Source organism: Phoca vitulina, unplaced genomic scaffold, assembly GCF_004348235.1.
Source record: "Phoca vitulina isolate PV1807 unplaced genomic scaffold, GSC_HSeal_1.0 scaffold48, whole genome shotgun sequence".
Classification (NCBI taxonomy): Eukaryota; Metazoa; Chordata; class Mammalia; order Carnivora; family Phocidae; genus Phoca; species Phoca vitulina.
In genome coordinates this window covers 278,891-299,374 of record NW_022589751.1, presented here as the reverse complement: position 1 = coordinate 299,374, position 20,484 = coordinate 278,891, and the positions used below count along the sequence as shown (strand labels likewise).

Here is a 20,484-nt window from a genome sequence, read left to right as displayed (position 1 = left end):
GTCCAAATGCAAAAAAATATATCTTGACTTAAACTTCACACCCTGCAGTAAAAGAAATTCAAAATGGATCACAGACATATACAACTTTTAAAAGAAAACACAGGAGAAAATCTTGGTGACCCTGAGCTAGGCAAAGAGTTCTTAGACATGATACCAAAAGCCCAATAAAAGAAAACATTAATAAATTGTACTGCATCAAAATTAAAGATTTTCATTCTGTGAAAGTCACTGTAAAGATGGAAAGACAGGGGCACTTGGGTGGCTCAGTCGTTGAGTGTCTGCCTTCGGCTCAGATCATGATCCCAGGGTACTGGGATTGAGCCCCGCATCGGGCTCCCTGCTCAGCAGAAGCCTGCTTCTCCCTCCCCACTCCCCCTGCTTGTGTTCCCTCTCTCACTGTGTCTCTCTCTGTCAAATAAATAAATAAAATCTTAAAAAAAAAAAAAAAAGACGGAAACACAAGCTACAGATGGAGAAAATCCTGGCATCCATACAATGGAGTACTACTCAGCAATAAAAATGCATGAACAACTCATACAAGAAACTGGATGGATCTCAAAGGCCTTATGCTGAATGGAAAAGGCTAGCCTCAAAAGATTTCACATTGTATACCTGCATTTATATGGTATTCTGGAAAAGACAAAATTATAAAGACATATCAGTGGTTGCCAGGGGCTAGGGGTAGAGAAAGAATTTGACTATCAAGGGGCAACATTCAGGAACTATTTGAGATGATGGGACTATTCTGTGTCCTGATGGCTCGAAATTAAATGAATGAAAACCCATAGAACTTTACAGCAAAAAAGGGACTTATACTGTGTATAAATTCAAAAATTAATAATAAAAATAAAAACAAACACACAAAAAACCCATAAATCTAGGGGCGCCTAGATGTCTCAGTCGTTAAGCGTCTGCCTTCCGCTCAGGTCATGATCCTAGCATCCTGGGATCGAGCTCTGCTTTGGGCTCCCTGCTCAGCGGGAAGCCTGCTTCTCCCTCTCCCACTGCCCCCTGCTTATGTTCCCTCTCTCGCTGTCTCTCTCTCTCTCTCTCTGTCAAATAAATAAATAAAATCTTTAAAAAAAAAAGCCTTAAAACCCATAAATCTAATCCCAATTACAAACAGCTGATTTTCAAACATCATGCCCATAGCGCTATTCTTACAACCCCTGGTCAGATTGTCCTTGGCACCACCAGCCTTAAAAGGATGGCTAAGGTGCCAGGAGTGAACGCCTTGGTGTTAATTTATTCAATTCAAATGAACAAATATTTATTGACCTAGCTATTTGCCAGGCACTTTGGATACATCTATAAATTAAACAAACTGAAGCCCATACCCAGGATGTGAGAGGAGGAGTGTAGATAATAAACATAATAAATATGTAAATTATAAATAACAAAAGTTATTATTGTGTAATGCATACTACATTATTATAATATAGTATAATCTATTAATATAATATTACCATGAATAAGTAAATTACATATTATGTAAGTGCCATTGCAAGAAAAAATTCGAGCAGAGAAAGAATGAAGAGTGCTAGGGTGGAGGAAGGAAGCAATCTGCAATTTTAATTTGGGTGGCAGAGCTGGCCTCCTTGAGAAGGTGACAATTGGGCAGACTTGAAAGAGGGAGGCAGATATCTGAGGGAAAAGCATTTCAAACAAAGGGAACAGCCAATGCAAAAGGCCCTAAAGTGGGAGTATGTCCAGCATATTCAGGAAACAGCAAGGAAGACTGTATTACTACCTTGATACCAAAGCTACACAAAGAAAAAAAAAAAAGAAAACTACAGACAATATCCCTAATGAATATACATGCAAAAATCCTCAACAACATACTAGCAAACCAAATATAACAGCATATTTAAAGAATTATACACTATGATCAAGTGGGGTTTATCCCAAGAATACAAGGGTATGAGTGATTCAACATAAGAAAATCAGTCAAGGTAATACACTATATTAGAAGACAAAGGGAAGAAAACAAAGGATTGTCTCAACTGATGCAGAAAAAGTATTTGACAATATTGAATACCCTTTCATGATAAAAATACTCAGAAAACTAGGAATTGATAGGAACTTTCTCAACATGATAGAAGGCATTTATAAAAAGACCACAGCTAACATATGCAATGATAAAAGCTGGTCCTCAAATTCATATGGAATTGCAAGGAACTCTAAATAGCCAAAACAATATTTAAAATGAAGAGCAAAGTTGGACTACTCCCACTTCTTGAGTTCAAAACTTACTACAATGCTACAGTAATCAAAACAGTGTGGTACTGGCTTGAGGACAGACACATAGTCCAGTGGACTAGAATTGAGAGTCCTCCACAAGAATGCTAAGATCATTCAGTGGGGAAAGAACAGAGTCATCAGTACATGGTGCTGAGAGAAGTGCATAGCCACATGCAAAAGAATGAAGTTGAACCCTGGCCTCACACCATATAATGGATCAATAACCTAAACATAAGAGCTAAAACTTTTAGGGAGAAACACAGAGGTAAATCTTCATGACCTAGGATTTGGCAATGGATTCTTACATGACACCAAAAGCATGAGCAACAAAAGAAAAAATAGATGATATAGATTTCATCAAAATGAAAAGCTTTTATGCATCAAAGGACATTATTAAAAGTGTGAAAGAACAGCCTACTGAATGGGAGAAAACATTTGCAAATCATATATCTGATAAGTGTCTATTATCCATAATATACAAAGAAATTATAAAATGAGCAAAGGACCTGAATAGATATGTCTCCAAAGAAGATATACGAATGGCCAATGAGCGCATGAAGATGCTCAACATCATTAGCCATTAGAGAAATGCAAACCAAAACCACAATGAAATTCCACTTCCCACTCACTAGGATGGCTTTAATTTTTTTAATGGAAAACAAGTATTGGTGAGCATCTGGAGAAATTGGAATCCTCATACATTGCTGGTAAATATAAAACTTGTTCAGCTACCATGGAAGACTGTTTGGTGGTTCCTCAAAAAATTAAACATAGAATTATCATTTGATCCAGCAATTCCACTCTTATATATTTACACAAAAGAACTGCAAATACTCAAATGCATTTACACACATGTTCACAGCAGCACTATTTACAATAGCCAAAATGTGGAAACAAGCCAAATGTCCCTCAGGAGATGAATGGATAAACAAATTGTGGTGTACACCTACAATGGGATGACATTCACACATAACAAAGGAATGAAGTACTGATGTATGTTACAATGGGAATAAACTTTGAAAACATGTTAAGTGAAAGAAACCAGACACAAAAGAGGGCATATCATATGATTCTATTTATATGAAATATCCAGAATAGGTAAATCCAAAGAGACAGAAAAATTGGTGTTTACACAGGGGTTGGCTGAAGGAATGGGAATATATATAGGATTTTTCTGGAATATTTTGGAACTAGACAGAGGTGGTGTTTTGCACAACATCATGAATGTACTAAATGCCACTGAGTTGTCTGCTTTAAAATTGTTAATTTCATGTTATGTGAATTTCACTTTAATGAAAAAAATAAGGCATTTAAAAAATGTTTTTCAGGAAAAGATGCCCAGGACCTGGGGCAGAAGTTCTTAAAGTTTAATGTGCTTAAAACTAACAAGAGGAGCTTTAAAAAAAAAAAAAAAAAACAGATCCCTAAACTCCAACCCCAATGATTGTGACTCAGGAAATCTGGTTTACAAGACTGTATTTTAGCACCTTCACAACTGATTCTGATGCGGGCAGGTGGGCTATAGGCCACACTTGAAGAAGCATTGCTCTGAGGTGTGAATCCCAAGAGCAGGAATGAGGGTAGGGGTTCTGAATGCCAAGGAGGGCAGACAGTGGTATCCCACATGATCTAGTGTTCCTGGATGGCTCACATCTTGCAAAAGACCTGTGCATGTAACTGAAAGTTATAATCCAAAATTATATACATGATTATCTGTATCTATCAAGGCCCAGAGGTGAGGACAGGGCAAGAGGGCTGCTTGGTTGAGTTTTACAAAGTAAGAGTGATGTCATTTCTTTTGAAGAACCCAGAGGCCTGCAGGGGGATTAGAACCAGTGGGACCACATCACATCACATCACATCACATCACACAGAGCCCAAGCTTGGCTATCCCCAGCCCCCAGCCCCGTGACCACAGCAGTAGCACATGGTAAAGGATGGTGCTCAGATCCGGGGATTTTTCCTGATTAGCTGTGGAAGTCAGACTATCCCTCATCCAAATTCTCCGGGCAGGATGAAGCTACTCTCTCTCTTCTTACTACAGCTGGTGGATTCCTGAGTGATTCATTAGAAAATTAAAAGGAATACGATCTCATTTTGGCAGTCCGCACAGGCTACTGCAGATAGCCACCACCTTCTCCCAAACCAGATCTTCCACCAGGGCTTCCCTGTCAGGGCCTGGGCCAGCCACTCTTCCCCCACGCTCACCCCATTAGTTACCAAGGCCAGGACGTTATGTCCTAAATGAGGTCTCAAAAAGTTCTCCTGCTAGCAGCCTGCTGTCTGGATGCTGGCCATCGCCATCGCTGCGGGGACAGACCTCCAGCTCCTGCCTTCCTCCCCCTCCCCGTGCTCATTTCTATGCACCTCTCCCCCTTCACACTCACATAACACACACACACACTCATATTTGTACACATAACCACATGCACACATTCATACTCACACTCTTACACTCACACATACACACACCAGAGTGGCCTCTGCAACATGTCTGCCTGCTCCCCACAGAATAACATCCCGCCTCCTGCCAGCCCAAGGGCCATTCATGCCTGGACCCCCTTCCACGCTCACGTCTCAGCACCGCCCTCAAGTGTGTGGCTTTGAGTCTCTGTAATCCCTGCCAAGGGCCTGAGCTTTCCTCACTCAGCATGGCTGATTTGGGGTCTTTCAGGCCTGGGAATGCCCTCTCCAACCCCTCCCAATCCAGGCACCTGTCTCTCATCATGGCTTAGCTCAGGGATCTCCTCACCCAGGAAGGCCCCACGGAACCCCTCTCCCAGGCTGTGTCAGGTGCGCTGCTCCGTTCCCCCTTAATTTCTGAGGCTGCCCTGGATGGCATCTCCCACACAGGTGTAATGATCCGCTCACATTTCTGGTTTTCCCACACCCAGGTGTAGGGCTGGGGCAGGGGTCATTTGGCCCTTCCCCCAAGTACTCACCAGTGCCTGGCCCCGAGTGCCAGGCACCAGCGCTGGCATTCCCTGCGTGCTTACTGAAGTCTGCACTCGCATTCTCCGGACTAGATGTCTCTACCAGGAAGGGAGCCAGAGAGGTGCAGGCAGGAGCAGGCTTCGGAAGGAGGAGCCGCGCCACCGCTGTCCAGGAGCCATGTGAGGGACGCGCTAGGGCAGCCATCCTGCGGCAGTGGGGGGACGGGCTCTGCACCAGGCCTCACGGCAGCTCTAACAGTCAGCCCTTCCAATCTCAAAAGCCACGACAAGAGGGGCGCCTGGGTGGCTCAGTTGGTTAAGCATCTGCCTTCGGTTCAGGTCATGATCCCAGGGTGCTGGGATCCAGCCCCCCTGCTCACTGAGGAGCCTGCTTCTCCCTTTGCCCCGCCCCCCGCTCATGCGCATGCGCACGCGCTCCCTCCCCCCCCCCCCCCAAGAAATAAAATCTTAAAAAAAAAAAAGGGACAAGAAACCGTAGTCCTCCCTTATCTGCTGGGATGCCTAAAACCTCAGAGAGTACCAAACCCTGTATATCCTGTTTTTTTTTTCCCTATGCATACATACCTATGAGAAAGTTTAATTCATAAATTAGGCACAGTAAGAGATTAATAGCAACTAATAATAAATAGAAAAATTCTAACAATATGCCGTAATAAAAGTTACGTGAATATGGTCTCTCTGTCTCTCCAAATATCTTCTTGGACTGTACTCACCCTTCTTGTGGTGACAGAGATGACAAAATACCTAGAGATGGAGTGACGTGGATGACGCAGGCATGTGATGCCGCGTTAGGCTACTATTGGCCTGCTGACGATTCATCAGAAGGAGGATCCCCTGCTTCCAGACCATGGTTGGCTGCCAGAAGCGAAACTGCCAAAAATGAAACCTCAGATGGCGGTCGCAGCCGACTAATGCACTGCGATTTAAGAGAAAGCTCCCTGCAAAGCCGCAGCTCCACAGAAGGGAGGACAGGCTTTGGGCAGATGCTTCCTGCCCAGCTGGGTTCTCACACCTGAGATGCACACCCAACACCCAATGCACTCACATGCACTTGCATACACACAAGTACCCACACACGTGTGCATGCGCACGCACACACCACACCGTGGCCTGACCCACTCCTCGCTCCACCTTCACCTCCAGACCCTCACTGTGGATCGGCTGGCCAAGAAGGATGACATCCATCTCAGGTAACAGGACCTGGTAAATACCAGAGAAGGTCCTCATATGGTTATCACGACTGCAGCCACCATTTATTGAACTCCACTGAATGACATTTGGGGGGGGGGTGCAGTTTGAGTGTGGGGTGTGTGTGCGTGTGTGTAGAGGGGTGTGAGGGATGCGGTGTGTGGGTGTTCTATGTGGTGTGTGTGTGTATGTGTAGAAGGGTGTGAGGGATGTGGTGTGTGGGTGTTCTGTGTGGTGTATGTATGTGTGGTATGTCTGTGTGTTTGAGTAAAGGTCTATGGGGGATGTGGTGTAGGGGTGTTCTGTATGGTGTGTGTGTGTGTGTGTGTGTGTGTGTGTGGTATGTGGTATGGGTGTGCTGTGTGTGGGGGTGTACATTTCATCGAGATTATGTATTCTGTATCTTGGACATTGCATATGTATTTGGGCAATTCCCTAATATATAACTTCCATTTTGTGAACAAGGTTACTTAAATCATAGTTGTTATAAGAATTAATGCTTGTGGAGAACTCAGCACAGCATCCGGCACACAAGTACTTGGGAGACAACAACTGTGATCACAATGACTAGCACCATTCTCATCTCCAACCCTCACCTCAAAACAAGGTGGATACTTTAATTACCACTGTCTTCAAATCAGGAAATTGAAGCTCAGAGAGATAAAGCAACAGGCCCAAGGAACATGGCCACTAAGGCACAGAGCATTTGGCCCGAGTCCAAGGCCCACAGCCTCCACCCCCTCCTCCCTGGAGAGCAAGGCCCACTTTGCACAGACCAGGCTGAGCCAAGGTACTTGTCCAAGAAGATGCCAAGTGTTCATGGTAGGTGAGGTTGAGCACCCTGTCCCCCATTCCTAGCCCACCGCCCTGCCTTTATCCCCCAGATTCTCTCATGAGAGGCTAGGGTTTCACTGATTCTCTAACCATTAGGAAAGGTCGAGGGTGATGTATTTCTTTTAATGAGGAAAAAATTGCTCTATTTATGAAATCTGAGTCTTATACATTTAAAAATTACTCATCGTGAAACCAAGATGACATCTGACACAGGATTCATCTGTAAAGAATTCAGGCTGATGCCATCTATAGGTTAGAGACCAGCTTTAAACTGTAAACTATTGTGTCAGAACTTTTGGAAAATCATCACCATTATTGTGGGAGTTTCCAGAAGAAGCAGGAAGAACACGCACACACTCACACACACACACACACACACACACACACACACACATACAGGTTTTGAAAATAGACCTGGGATCAGAATCCAGTTCTATTGTTTACTTACTAAATGTGTGACTTTGGCCATGCTACTTATCCTTTCTTAGCCTTGGTTTCTTTATTAGTAAAGTTCTAGGATTGGGAGGGAATTAAATGAATAGAAGTGTTTAGTGCTTAGCTCCCAGAGACGTTTGAAAAATGACTATTGCTTCTCATCACTCAATACCACTTACTAATGTCTTCTGGTGCTGACAACTATTTCCCTGTCCTCTAAGAACTGGTAGAATAAGGCTCAATGCTGAGCTACCAAGTTGACCTGCATGCTCTCCAGGTGGCCAGGGTAGAGGCCTCCTCAAGGATGCCCTCCCCCAGGACAGAAAGATCAGGGAACCTCAGAAAGGGAATTCTCCCCAAGATAAACCAAGAGGAGAAGGGCCTGCGATCTGGTCAAGGCCTGGCTCACAAAGTACAGCTGTGGTACCAATGCAGTGAGAAATGTCACAATCCTGAGAAAGAAGAGCAAAGCAGGACGCATCATGCTCCCTGATTTCAAATGGTATTACAAAGACAGAGTAATCAAAATAGTACAGCATTGGCATAAGATACACAGATTAATGGAACAGAATAGAGATACCATATCAACCCACATATATGTGGTCAATTAATTTATGACAAAGGAGCCAAGACTATATAGTGAGGAAAGGACAGTCTTTTCAATGAATGGTGTTGAGAAAAAACTAGACAGCCACACAAAAGGATGAAACCAGACCACTGCCTTACACCATACACAAAAATGAACCCAAAATGGATTAAAGACTTGATATGAACATAAGACCTGAAGCCATAAAGCTCATAGAAGAAAACATAGGTGGTAAGCTCCTTGACATTGGTCTTGGCAATGATTTTATGGATTTGACACAAAAAGTAAAAACAACAAAAGCAAAAATGAACCAGTAGAACTACATCAAATTAAAAAGCTTCTGTACAGCAAAGGAAACCATCAGTGAAATGAAAAGGCAACCTACAGAATGGGAGAAAATATTTGCAAATTGCATGTATGATAAAGGGTCAATACCCAAAATATATAAAGAACTCATATAACTCAATGCCAAAAAAATCCAATAAAAAATGGGCAGAATGGGGCACCTGGGTGGCTCAGTTGGTTAAGCACCTGCCTTTGGCTCAGGTCATGATCCCAGTGTCCTGGGATAAAGCCCCGCATTGGGCTCCTTGCTCAGCAGGAGCCTGCTTCTCCCTCTCCTTCTGCCTTCTGCTCCCCCTGCTTGTGCGTTCTCTCTCTCCTCTGGTGTCAAATAATAAAATCTTTTAAAAAAAATGGTCAGAACATCTGAAGAGACATCTTTCCAAAGAAGATATATGGGTGGTAAAAAGGTTTTCTACATCACTGATCATTCAGGAAATGCAAATCAAAACCACAATGAGCCCCCACCATGACACCTGTTAGAATGGCTATCATCAAAAAGATAAGAAATAACAAGTGTTGGTGACAAACACTCATGCGCTGTCAGTAGAAATGTAAATTGGTAGAGCCATTATGGAAAACAATATGAAGATTCCTCGAAAAATTAAAAATAGAGCTACCATATGATCTGAGTATTTATCTGAAGAGAATGAAAACACCAACTTAAAAAAATACATGCACCCCTATGTTATTGCAGCATTCTTTATAATAGCCAAGATACAGAAACAAACTAAGTGACCATCGATGAATGAATGGATGAAGATGTGGTATATACACAATGGACTATTATTCAGCCATAAAAAAAGAAGGAAACCTTGTCATTTGTGACAACATGGATGGACCTTGAGGGCATTATGCTAGGTGAAATAGTTCAGAGAAAGGCAAATACATATGATCTCACTTATATGTGAAATCTAAAAAAAAAGAGCTCATAGATACAGAGAATAGATTGGCGGTTGCCAGAAGCAGGGGATAGAGGGTTGGCAAAATAAATGAATGGAGTGAAAAGTTACAAATTTCCAGTTTTAAAATAAATAAGTCATGGGAACATAAGGTACAGCATGGTGACTACAGTTAATAATACTATATTGTATATGTGAAAGTTGCAAAGAGAATAAATCTTAAAAGCTCTTACCACAAGAAAAAAAATTGTAACTAGTGTGGTGATGAGTGTTAATAACTAGACTTACTGTGGTAATCATTTCCCAATATATACAAATATTGAGGGGTGTCTGGGTGGCTCAGTCAGTTGAGTGTCCAACTCTTGGTTTCGACTCAGGTCATGATCTCATGGGTTGTGAGATCAAGGCCCACATCGAGCTCCACACTCAGTGAGGAGTCTGCCTGAGGTTCTCTCCCTCTGCCCCTCACCCCACTTGAGGGTTTTCTCTCTCTCTCTCTCAAATAAATAAAGTCTTTAAAATATATATAGATAGATATGGAATCACTATGTTTTATACCTGAAAGTAATATTATGTTATATGTCAATTATACCTTAACAAAAAAATACATGAATAAATGCCTTATTTGATGGATTAGTTAAAATTAGATTTAGATCAGATTGATGGACTGCCCAAAATTAATATTGGGCAACAGTAATATATACATTAGAAATACAAGTATACATTTAAGAGTTAAATTAAGTGCTTACATATTACATATGTAACACATATGTATTGGAAAGAGGTTAAAGATAAATAGCAATAGTAAACAGAGTAAATAGTTAAACATTATGAGGATGGCTGTTAAATTATTTTAGGGTAACCACTAGAAGGGTAAACCACTGAAAGACTAACAGAGTATAAGATCCAAATTAGTCAATGGGAAAAATTAAATTTAAAAATTAAAATTCTAATAATTCAAAAGAAGACAAGGAAAAAATCAAAAGAAAAAATAGGACAATAGAAAATACAAAAGAGCAAAGTAGAAATCATTCCAAACATATTAATAATTATAAAAATGTAAACAAAGCACATGCTTCAGCAACCAAAAAATACCATGCTGGGTTAAATGATAAAGTAAAGTGAAAACAAAACTAGCTCTTTAGTGTTGACAAAAGAAACACCTAAACCATTAGGACCCAGAAAGCTTGAAAGAAAAGACTTTTAAAAAAAATTCCAGGCACATACTAACTAAAAGAAAAGCTGGTGTAGCCTTATTATGATTAAACAACATTGTTTTTATGACAAAATGTATTATTAGAGATAAAGAAGGTCACCATATAAGGTGAAATTTTTTGATTCCACAAGATGATATAAAAACTGTAAATATGTGTGATTCTAATAGCCTCAAATATAAGGCAAAAATGAACAGAAATTGATAAATTATCACTATAATGAAAAATATCTAACATAGCCTAGTAACTGATGTGTCAAGCAGATTAAATAATCTGAAAATCTGAAGAAGACAGTAGACAAATTTGATGTAAAGGACAGAAATAGAACATTGAGTATAACAACTGGAAAACATGCATTCTTTTCAAGCACCTACGGAACACTTATGAAGATTTATCACATTGGAGGCCACAAAGTCAAGTTCAACTAATTTCTAGAGAATTACCATCATACAGTCCATCTTCTCTCATGATGATAAAATTAGAACTCAACAACAATGGGAAATGACCAAAAATACTCTGTAACTTTGGAAATTCACAATTCAAACAAGATTCAAGAATCAAACTATAGGGCGCCTGGGTGGCTCAGTTGGTTAAGCGACTGCCTTCGGCTCAGGTCATGATCCTGGAGTCCCTGGATCGAGTCCCGCATCGGGCTCCCTGCTCGGCAGGGAGTCTGCTTCTCCCTCTGACCCTCCCCCCTCTCATGTGCTCTCTCTCATTCTCTCTCTCTCAAATAAATAAATAAAATCTTTAAAAAAAAAATTTAAAAAAAAGAATCAAACTATAAGTCACAAAGGAAATTAAAATATTTAGGACTAAATAATATTGAAAGTGCAACATAATGAAACTTGGGTGATACAGCTAAAGTAAAGTGACAGAGAAATTTGCATTTAAAAACTGAAAATGAGTCTCCTAATCAATTAAATTAAGGAGAAGAATACCAGAATAAACCCAAAGAAAATAGAGGACATAATAAGAACAAACAAATGAAAACAGAAATAGAAAATGTATGTAGGAGAGATAGGAAAAGCTGAAAGTTGGCTCATGGGACATGCTGATAAATAAAACTCTGTCAAGAATGCTGGGGTGCTGGGGGGCAGGGGAGAGAAAAGACAAAAACGATCATGTCAGGAGCAAAAAGTTAAAAAGATATTGTGAACAGCCTTATGCCAGTAAATTGAAACTTGGAATGGGAAAATTAACTTGAAAAATTACTAAGAATGATTCAAGAAGAAATATAAATTTATTCTCACAAAAATAAATCTTCTTACAAGAAAACATTGGGCTTATGAGGTTTTACTGGCAAATTCTATCACAAAGCTAAGGAATAGAAACAGTAATCTTTATTTACATAAAGTCTTCCAGAGAATAGAAGAGACAACACTGCCCCAACTCGCGTTCTGCTGCTACCATAAACTTGATAGTAAAAATAGTCAAGAAAAGAGTGTGAAAGGCCAAACTTTCTCATGAACAAAAGTCCTTTTAAAAAATTAGCAAATCAAAGCCAGCAATAAATACTTCATGAGCAAGTTGGTGTCTGCGCAAATGCAAGATTAGAGAACCAATTAATTTAGCAAATTAGCTGGAGAAACAAGAACAATAATATGATTATCTGCATAGTTGGAGATTTGGCATCCATCCCCCTCACCACCAACTCCCAACACTGAAGTCTGGCCAATCCAACATCTTTGGATAAAAGTGCACAATGTCTCCCAGAAGGGCATTCTGTGGCAGTAAACGTCAGATGGTGTGGAGACAGGGGGTAGGCAGGATAATTTATTGCAATATTAATTTGTGTTTGTCATTGCTACCTTAGGGGAATAAAAAAGATAACCCACAATTGCTGTTATGTTCTTTCATTTTCTTCCCCTGCCACTCCAAAGGAAGGAAGGGTGTTCTTTGTGCTCCCTTGCTTTAGTGGAAGTCTGTCTTACAGGAATGGAAGTAAAGCGTGTCTACAAAAGTCTGGGCTCGTGGAGGAGATGGGCCTATGAGGTAAGCAGAGATGATTGTTACAAAGAGTAGAAGCAGAGAGAAAGAAGAGGAGGAACTGGCGATGGGCGAGGACACCATGGTTATCCTGCAAGTCAAAGGACCTCATCACAGCCCCGGCAGTGCAGGGGAAAGGGGGGGCAGTGGGTAAGCAAAGGCTCCCAAAGGCAAGGGCTGCCTGGCACACCAGGGCAGCTGGGCACAGGCACCAAGCCTCCCCAGAGCAGCAGCTAAGATGGCAAAAGAGAAAGGGAGCTTATTGGCAGAGTTCTGCCCTTGGTTTCCAAGATCTGGGAAGCCCCCCGGGTCTTGTGTAACTCAAAAGCATCCTCTAATCACGTATTGACTCAGATTGGTGCTCTGCCAGCTCCCAAGGTAGAGGAGATTGGAGTTGCAGTTAACTTGATTTAAAGGGAAAAAAGGTCACGTGACGTTTTTGCACCACCACCACCCCCCACCACCCCAGTTTGTAGGTCTAGGCTTCCGACCCACTACACATGCACAGGATATTTGGAAGAAAACAGGAGAGAGAAACACACTGATGACCCGATTACAGAAGCAGGCAGCAAAGCTCTACCTCTCCTCCAGGTCTGGCCACTGCTTGAAGTTGCCTTGGGGGTCCCTGCCAGCTTCTTCCTTCTGGGCATTCACAACTGGGTCCTGCCCAGCCCTCAGGGACTCCTTCAGGTCTCTGCGTAAGTGAAGGGTGCCACTGGCCATGCTGTCCAGAAAGCTGAGGATCTGGAGGCAGCTCTGTATCTTGGGTGGGAGTGAGCTGGCAGTGGTAAAGGCCACACTCAGCAAATCAGCAAATGGCCTGGCCTTTGTGTCCTCCCCGGAGTGCAGAGGGGCTCCCTCTTCCTCCTGGGCTCCGAAACAGCCCAGCAAACAGAGGTCCTCGGCCAGCTTCTCAAAAAGCCCATTCCTCTTGAAGAAGTCACCATTGACAGGATCCAGGTGCAATGCCGCGGACAAGGCACGGAGGGTGTGCAGGACAAGGTCCAGGGTTTGGCTGGGGGACACCATCCCCCATGTCTGCAGCGGGGGCTCCTGGAGAGACCCCTCCAGGTCAGAGAGCAGGGACAGGAGTCCATTGAAGCCACTGGACACTCTGAAAGCAGCACGGCCTTTGGGGGTCTCCAGGATCCTGAGTAGAGACTGAAACACCAACAGGATAAAAATGAGGAAAGCCCAGGAGGCAGCTTATTAATGCCAAGCTCCAGCACACCCCTGCCAAAGCATTGCACGTGTTCTTCCCTGTTCAAGTTGTGGTAGCAGCGAGTTACCTGAGGGTGATTCTGAAACAGTGGGGTGTCCACCTTGTTCCTCTTCCTTTTAGTTTTAGGTCCCCCCTCAGTGCCTCCTTTCAAATGGCTGCTCTCAAAGTCTATGCTAAGGGATAGGGTTGGTTTCCTGTCCTGGATCTTAACTTCATTGCATCTCCCTCCCGAGAGCCTCCTTTGACCACTGGCTTGTCCTCACCCCAGGCCGAGTGCTCACATAGCCCCCTCTCATTTGTTGAACCAAACTCTCTTCACACTGTCATGAAGTTACTTAAAAATTGTCTCTGCCCTCCACTAGACTGAATCTCTGTGAAATCCAGCAACTCACTGCCATGGAATGTAGCATGCACTTAATAAATATTTGCTGAATGAGTGGGATGAACCATCTCTTTTATTGCAAAGAAGACTCACAGTGAAATCTATATAAAGTAGCTTATTATTTATCTCCCTCTCTGTGCAAACATGAGTACCTCTATTAAATGAAGAAAGATGGTAAAATGAATCTAGTTAATATCTGGTGTAAAAATATGAAGGAATCAAGGTAGAGGAGAGAAAGGTTTAATGGAAGGAAACATAACTATAGCTTATAGAATAGACCATGTGCGGAGTTTAGGCTATCATGGTAGCCTATGGTAGAATCTACCTTCTCCAGATCACTGAGATATTACTAGACAAACTTTTATTTCCTTCTAAAATCAAACATTTATTGAGCACTCACAGCGCACCATCCATTGAGGACAGTGTGTGCTATACATTAGGTATTTGACAAATGTTTTAGAGGGAGGGAAGGAAGCAAATAAGGGGGGGAAGGGAGGAAGAGAGGGAGCGCAAGATATGGCCTAACAAATTCTGAATTTGGCTCAAAACCCAGGAAAGTTTGACTTTATAGGAAGTTCCTTAAAAGAAGCATGTAGACTGTTAAAGCAGGTTCTCCAGAAGGGTGATGCTCAGTGAGTGCGAAGTTCATGGTGTAGCAACACTAAGGCTTCTAGACAAACAAGGCCTTTCTCTATGTAGACAGCATCACTGCAGCAGCCTGCCCCTATACCCCATCCAGGGAACTCCGGGGCCAGGACAAGCCTCACACAGATCTGCTACATCTGTGCCTGCCTGGTGTGAGCAACTCACTCCCAACAGAATATTATTTCTTCCACCAAGTTGGAAACACACTCTAACCTGGAAGTGTGTGTGGTGGTACTGGTCTCTTCCCACCAACTGATATTCTGTGTGAAAGGATGAGCACTGGTATATGGTATAGCATGCATTGCATTGTCTGCGTCTGACCTTGTGCCTGGTCATGTGACTCATGCCTTGGAAAATCAATCAATCACCTAGACATTGGGAAATCTTGAGTTCTAGGATGTTAAGCCCTCTAAATTTATAGGAGTGCTTTCGGTGGCTCCTAAAACCAGTAGGAGGTTGTTGAAGGTAAATGAATTGAAAGAAGCTCTGCTGTTTATCACAAGGACACACGACAAAACAAGTATGAAAAAGGGAGAATGATCAAAAAACAAACAAATCAAATTACAGGCACTTGTCTGAGCATTGGGTGACCACCAAACTCCCCTCTTATTCAAGAAGCCACCTTCCAATCATCTAATTTGACACCGGATATCATTCAAAAGGACTCCATCATTCAAAGAGTGTTGAGAGCAGGTATTTTCAAAACAGAGCAACCCAATGAAAGTCCTTCTTAAGACCCATGTCTCGCAGAGGGTCTGTCCCCTGTAATTCCTAGATGGCTCCTTTCTCTTCCTGTTGGGAGGGGGGAGGAGAAAGAAATGGCTGTCCTTAATTGTTGCTTTGTTTGATTTATTAAATTCAGAATCATTATCTAAAATGGGGGTAATCTCATTAGAACTTAGACTGCTCTATTATTTCTTGGGATGGGGTTAATTTCATATTTGCAGAGTCATAAAGTAAAGAGTCCAGAATCCAATTACAAAGGCTTAATCTCATAGCAACTAAAGAGAAACATTTCTATCATAAAGGAAAATAAATACTGTGCTACTTCAGGAAACGATTTGTCAGGAACTGGGGGCCTAGGAGGAGGGTCTCCATTACTGTCATTCAACTTTGCATGATAATGCATCACCAAGGCTTGCGAGTCGGTGGAAGGGAGTAAATTTAATCAGCTGAAGTCAAAGTAATCAGGCTAGGGTTGACACATTTCAAGAAAGGTCAGCATTAAGCACATTTTCTCCTCCTTAACTCAGTTACCATGTCATCGTCTTGGAGTTAGTATTCCTCCAGCTTGAATCTATAAAATGGATGTCTGCTGCAAAGCGCTAACTACGTTAGGACTAACAGGATTTATTTCACATTCTATTATGTGTTATTCCTCATAATTTTCCATGTGTCATGCTGGAAGACTCGTGAGGTAATGTGATTAAGTACAGAGTTGAACAGCTAAATGTATATTAGCAGATCAATCTGAATTTGTGCATAACCCAATCACAGTCCCACTGACAGTGGAGAGGAAATTCATTTGCTTACATTATTCTTTAACTCAATTATCATTTGCCAGGATTAGGTGGTGAAGTTACATGTGCTTGTGTGTTGGTATGGAAGTGCCACACCACTGAATTTTGGAAACAACTGCCCAAAGTTGGGTGTTTCTGAAGGATTTCTCTCCTCCAAAGCAGCTGGCTGACTGTCTCAGGGAAGGGAAGTGAGGGTCACACCTGGATATGGAGGCATGTCAGAGATGGCAAACCTTGGGGGGGGGAGGGCAGAGGGTACTGCCTTTGAGGTCACCCCACTCCATCACTTCCCCCCGTCCTACATCTGACTCATTTTGCAGGCACAGTGTTTTGGGCAGCGTACACACTCAACTTCTAAAAAGGGAGATCCAGCCAGAAAGAACTAATTTTCCATCTTTCTAAAGTTCCAGTGGATTCCCAAGATGTTTAGAACAAAAGAAGATTCCATCTCAGACTCCAGCAAACATTGGATAGTCACTCACATGACTCAGTGGTGGGCCAGTCAGGAACAGCCCCATGTCTCCCCACCACCCACTGGAGCAACAACGTGTCTACAGCCCTGGTCCTGGGAGAGCCCTAGCAGCTCCAGGCGCCACCCCCCAACCGCCCAGCAGTAACTTGGCACCCAGCAAGAAGATGGCACATTGAACACAGGGTATGACTTTGTTAAATAAGCTTACACAGTGTTAATCCCTTGATAGCGAGATTCTGAAATGATATTAAATCTGTAAAACACCAGAAAGACTTTACATTGCTAATTCTAGAAATTCAGTCCTATTACCCAAGGGCTGACACTCCAATAAGGTGCCTCTGGGCCGCAGAGTAAATAAGGTGAACTTCTCCTGAGCAAAGCAGGGTACTCTATAACGGACACAGAAACACTCGTTCTCTCCAAGCAAAGTAAAGCCAAAACTTTCCTCTCTGTGGATCTGTTTAACTCTCAATATGAGAAACAGATGGGGATTCCAATGATTCACCCACCAGGAAACCAAAGTCCTGACTACTTTGGTCATGCCTTCTCTGTTGCTTATCAGCATAAAACTCGTGTGAATCAGGCTGAAGGCAGACATGTGAGAAAAAAATGTAATAACGAGCATGCTAAAGAGGAAAGATCCCTAGATTTTAAGTCACTAGTCTTAGATTCAAGCTCAACTCACAATTTTTATTAGACGCTTTCTGGACATGTCCCTGCTGGAACATTAAGACTGGACCACATGAAGCTCAAGTTATCCCGAGCTGTAAACTGTAATTCTTGATATCTCTCTCCCTTACTCTCCCTCCCATGGCCCTCTCAGTCCCTTTACCTCACATGATCATGGGACTCTAGTATCTTTCAAAAGACAGTTAACTTTTTGTTTCATATAAGTCCGGTTTTATTTCATATAAAACTGATTTCTTTGGCTCTATAACTAAACCACTGTTTTGGTTTGGGTCATCTGTGAAATGCATGGTAATTATGGTCATTCTGACCCTTTTGGATCGGCTTCTCGTGACGCTTTGGCCATGCCAAGCACGCAATCTCAGGCCACGTGATGATGGGAACACACATGTCGGACAATCACATGACAGTGACTGGCTCTGTGGAGAAACAAGTAGGTAAAAGAAACCGAGCGCCATCCTCTAAATGTTAACATGGTTTTGTACAGAAATAGTCATGGCTGAGTAAGCCCACTGGTTTAATTTTGGAAGTCAGAGCAACTCCATATTTTTTTTAAACTTCACCGATGATCAAGGGTAGTATGTCACCGAGACACGAGTGTGTGTTGTGCACAGGGCTGTGCTGCACGAGTACGTGAGAGGCCCCCAGGGGGTACTTGCATTTACATCTGCTCTTCTCTTCAACAGGACATACCAAAAGAGAGGGAATTTTAAAATACGTGTTAAGGCCACAAAGACAAAAGGAATGGAAAAGCAAGAACAACAAAATTGTAAGGCAGAAGGGATGGTGGTGAGGGCAGGTGCTATCGCTTTAACTGTGTTACGATTATTTGATGATCCCCAACAATGTTACAAAAACAAAATACACTCATCTTGGTTACCCACAGTGACACCCCAGTTTTACTCCTCCCCCTCTGTCCTCTGTGGCCAGGCCTCTGCCTGCCCCTTACATCCTCGTCCCAGCTCCAACATCGTCCTCTGCAAGCCTTCCTCAACATGCGGGGCAGCATCGGCCTCTCCTACTCCTCTGCTCCCGTGGCTAAGCCTGCGCTCACTACCTTCCAGGGCACGACCACAGTGCATCACAATGATGGCTCTCTTCTCATGAGCCCCAGTCGCTGTGCGTCCCAGGCACTTGGCCGCTAGCGGGTAGACACTCACTAAATGCTGCTCAACTAAACAAAGCAGCTGCTTGGCCGCCACTAACTCAGACTCCACTTCCTCAGTTGACAGTGTTGCTGTGAGGTAGCTGCCCAGCCAGACTACCTTTCCTGGCACCCCTCATATCCAAACGAGTTGTGCCCAAAGAAAGTTGGACAGACGCTCACGTGTGCCAGGTGCAGGCCTGCAGAACACCTCGTGCAACTCTTCGTGCTCCTTTCTTTGTCTCCTGGCTGGATGAGATGCCCAGGTGACAGCTGTCCCTGAACGGTGTCCCCCTCCACCACTGATTGAACCGGACAAAGGAAAGAAACTCCCCATGTGTCAGGCTGCTGAGGATGTGGGATTTCTCTGTGATAGCAGCTAGTGCTACCCTACCCGGACAATACAGTGACCGAGGGAATGCCTGCGCAAATGCCGATCACCGACTACCTGTCCGTGGGAAAGCCCATCACAAAGGAAGCCTTGACGTCACCTGCAGAAGATCCAGCTTCAGCTGCAGCTCCCCTTGAGTGGATGAGCACAAAGCACCCACAATGATGCTCATGTACTCCTCGGCGTTGATGACTGAGAGCTGCTCCAAGATGCTGAGTGAGGCTTCCCGGTACCACTCATCATCCAGGAAGATCTTGATGAAGGGCACCATGCCGTGGTCTTTCAGGACAACTGCAGACCAGACAGACAGTATGGGGCTAGAGCAATGGGGCCTCGGCACCTTAGTTTTAATGACAAGAAAGCTTTCTCTTACAACATCCAAGTTTGTTTTGTTCCCTTTATATGCATGTCCTCTGCCCACTACAAACTCTTTTTTTTTTTTTTTCAAAATCCAACCCACTGTTAAAATGAGAAGAGGAAAAGAGAAGCTGAAGCTGTGGAGCAATTAAAAACAAACAAACAAACAAACAAAAACAAAACAAACCAAACCAAAAAAAAAAAAAAAACCTGCTTTTTTATTCAATGAAAATTCTGCTTTTGAAATTTTTTTTCAAAAAATTTTTCAGTAAATTTTTTTTTTTAGAAACCTACCTAATACAAACTTTAACTAGGTAATACCTCTGTCCTTTATTGCCACTTAATACCCTAACCCAGGGCCAATGGCAATTCTCTCTCTTTTCTGCCAAAATTCTTACTGAAAACAAACCAGAATTGAAGTTATGAACATACTTAATTCTGAGCTAGTTTCCTGGACTGGGCGGATTAAAGAACTTTGACTAGTGGTACGCTTTTGTTTAAAAGTAATCCTAGGAATTTCTTCTGCAGGATTGATAGTTGGTGTGATCATGTGTGGAAATAAGAACTAGGAAGTAACTGAATCAAGTGGCATGATGTGGATTTGAGCTTGTCGACTCCGTGAGACAGGATCTCTCCACTTATGGGCCAGGTAGCCCTACATGGAAATCACCTTGGAAGCCTGTTTTAAAGTAGATTCCTGGGGTGCCTGGGTGGCTCAGTCAGTTAAGCATCTGATTCTTAATCTCACAAACTTGAGTTCAAGCCCCACACTGGGCTCCATGTGGAGCATGGAGCCTACTTAAAAACAAAAAAAGTAGATTCCTGAGTTCTACCTTGACCTGCTATTAATTAAATCTCTGGGAGTGAGCCTAGGAATATGCATTTTAACCAGTACCTCCAGAGAATCTTTTATAGTCTAACAATAGAGACTCTGCATATGAAATAATCATTCACATTTGGTATCGTTGATCTATGAGGG

At 42.7% G+C, this 20,484-nt stretch overlaps 1 protein-coding gene across 6 annotated transcripts in view; it reads right to left on the bottom strand.

The window, feature by feature from the left end:
• WDFY4 (WDFY family member 4) overlaps positions 1-20,484 on the bottom strand; it is a 285,720-nt gene that overhangs the window by 220,158 nt on the left and 45,078 nt on the right. For all 6 annotated transcript variants that reach the window (XM_032432234.1, XM_032432233.1, XM_032432238.1 and 3 more), the window contains 2 exons: positions 19,249-19,439; positions 13,266-13,846 (listed from right to left, as the gene is read on the bottom strand). In XM_032432234.1, the coding sequence (XP_032288125.1) occupies positions 13,266-13,846; positions 19,249-19,439 (772 nt within the window). The remainder of the gene's footprint in view (positions 1-13,265; positions 13,847-19,248; positions 19,440-20,484) is intronic.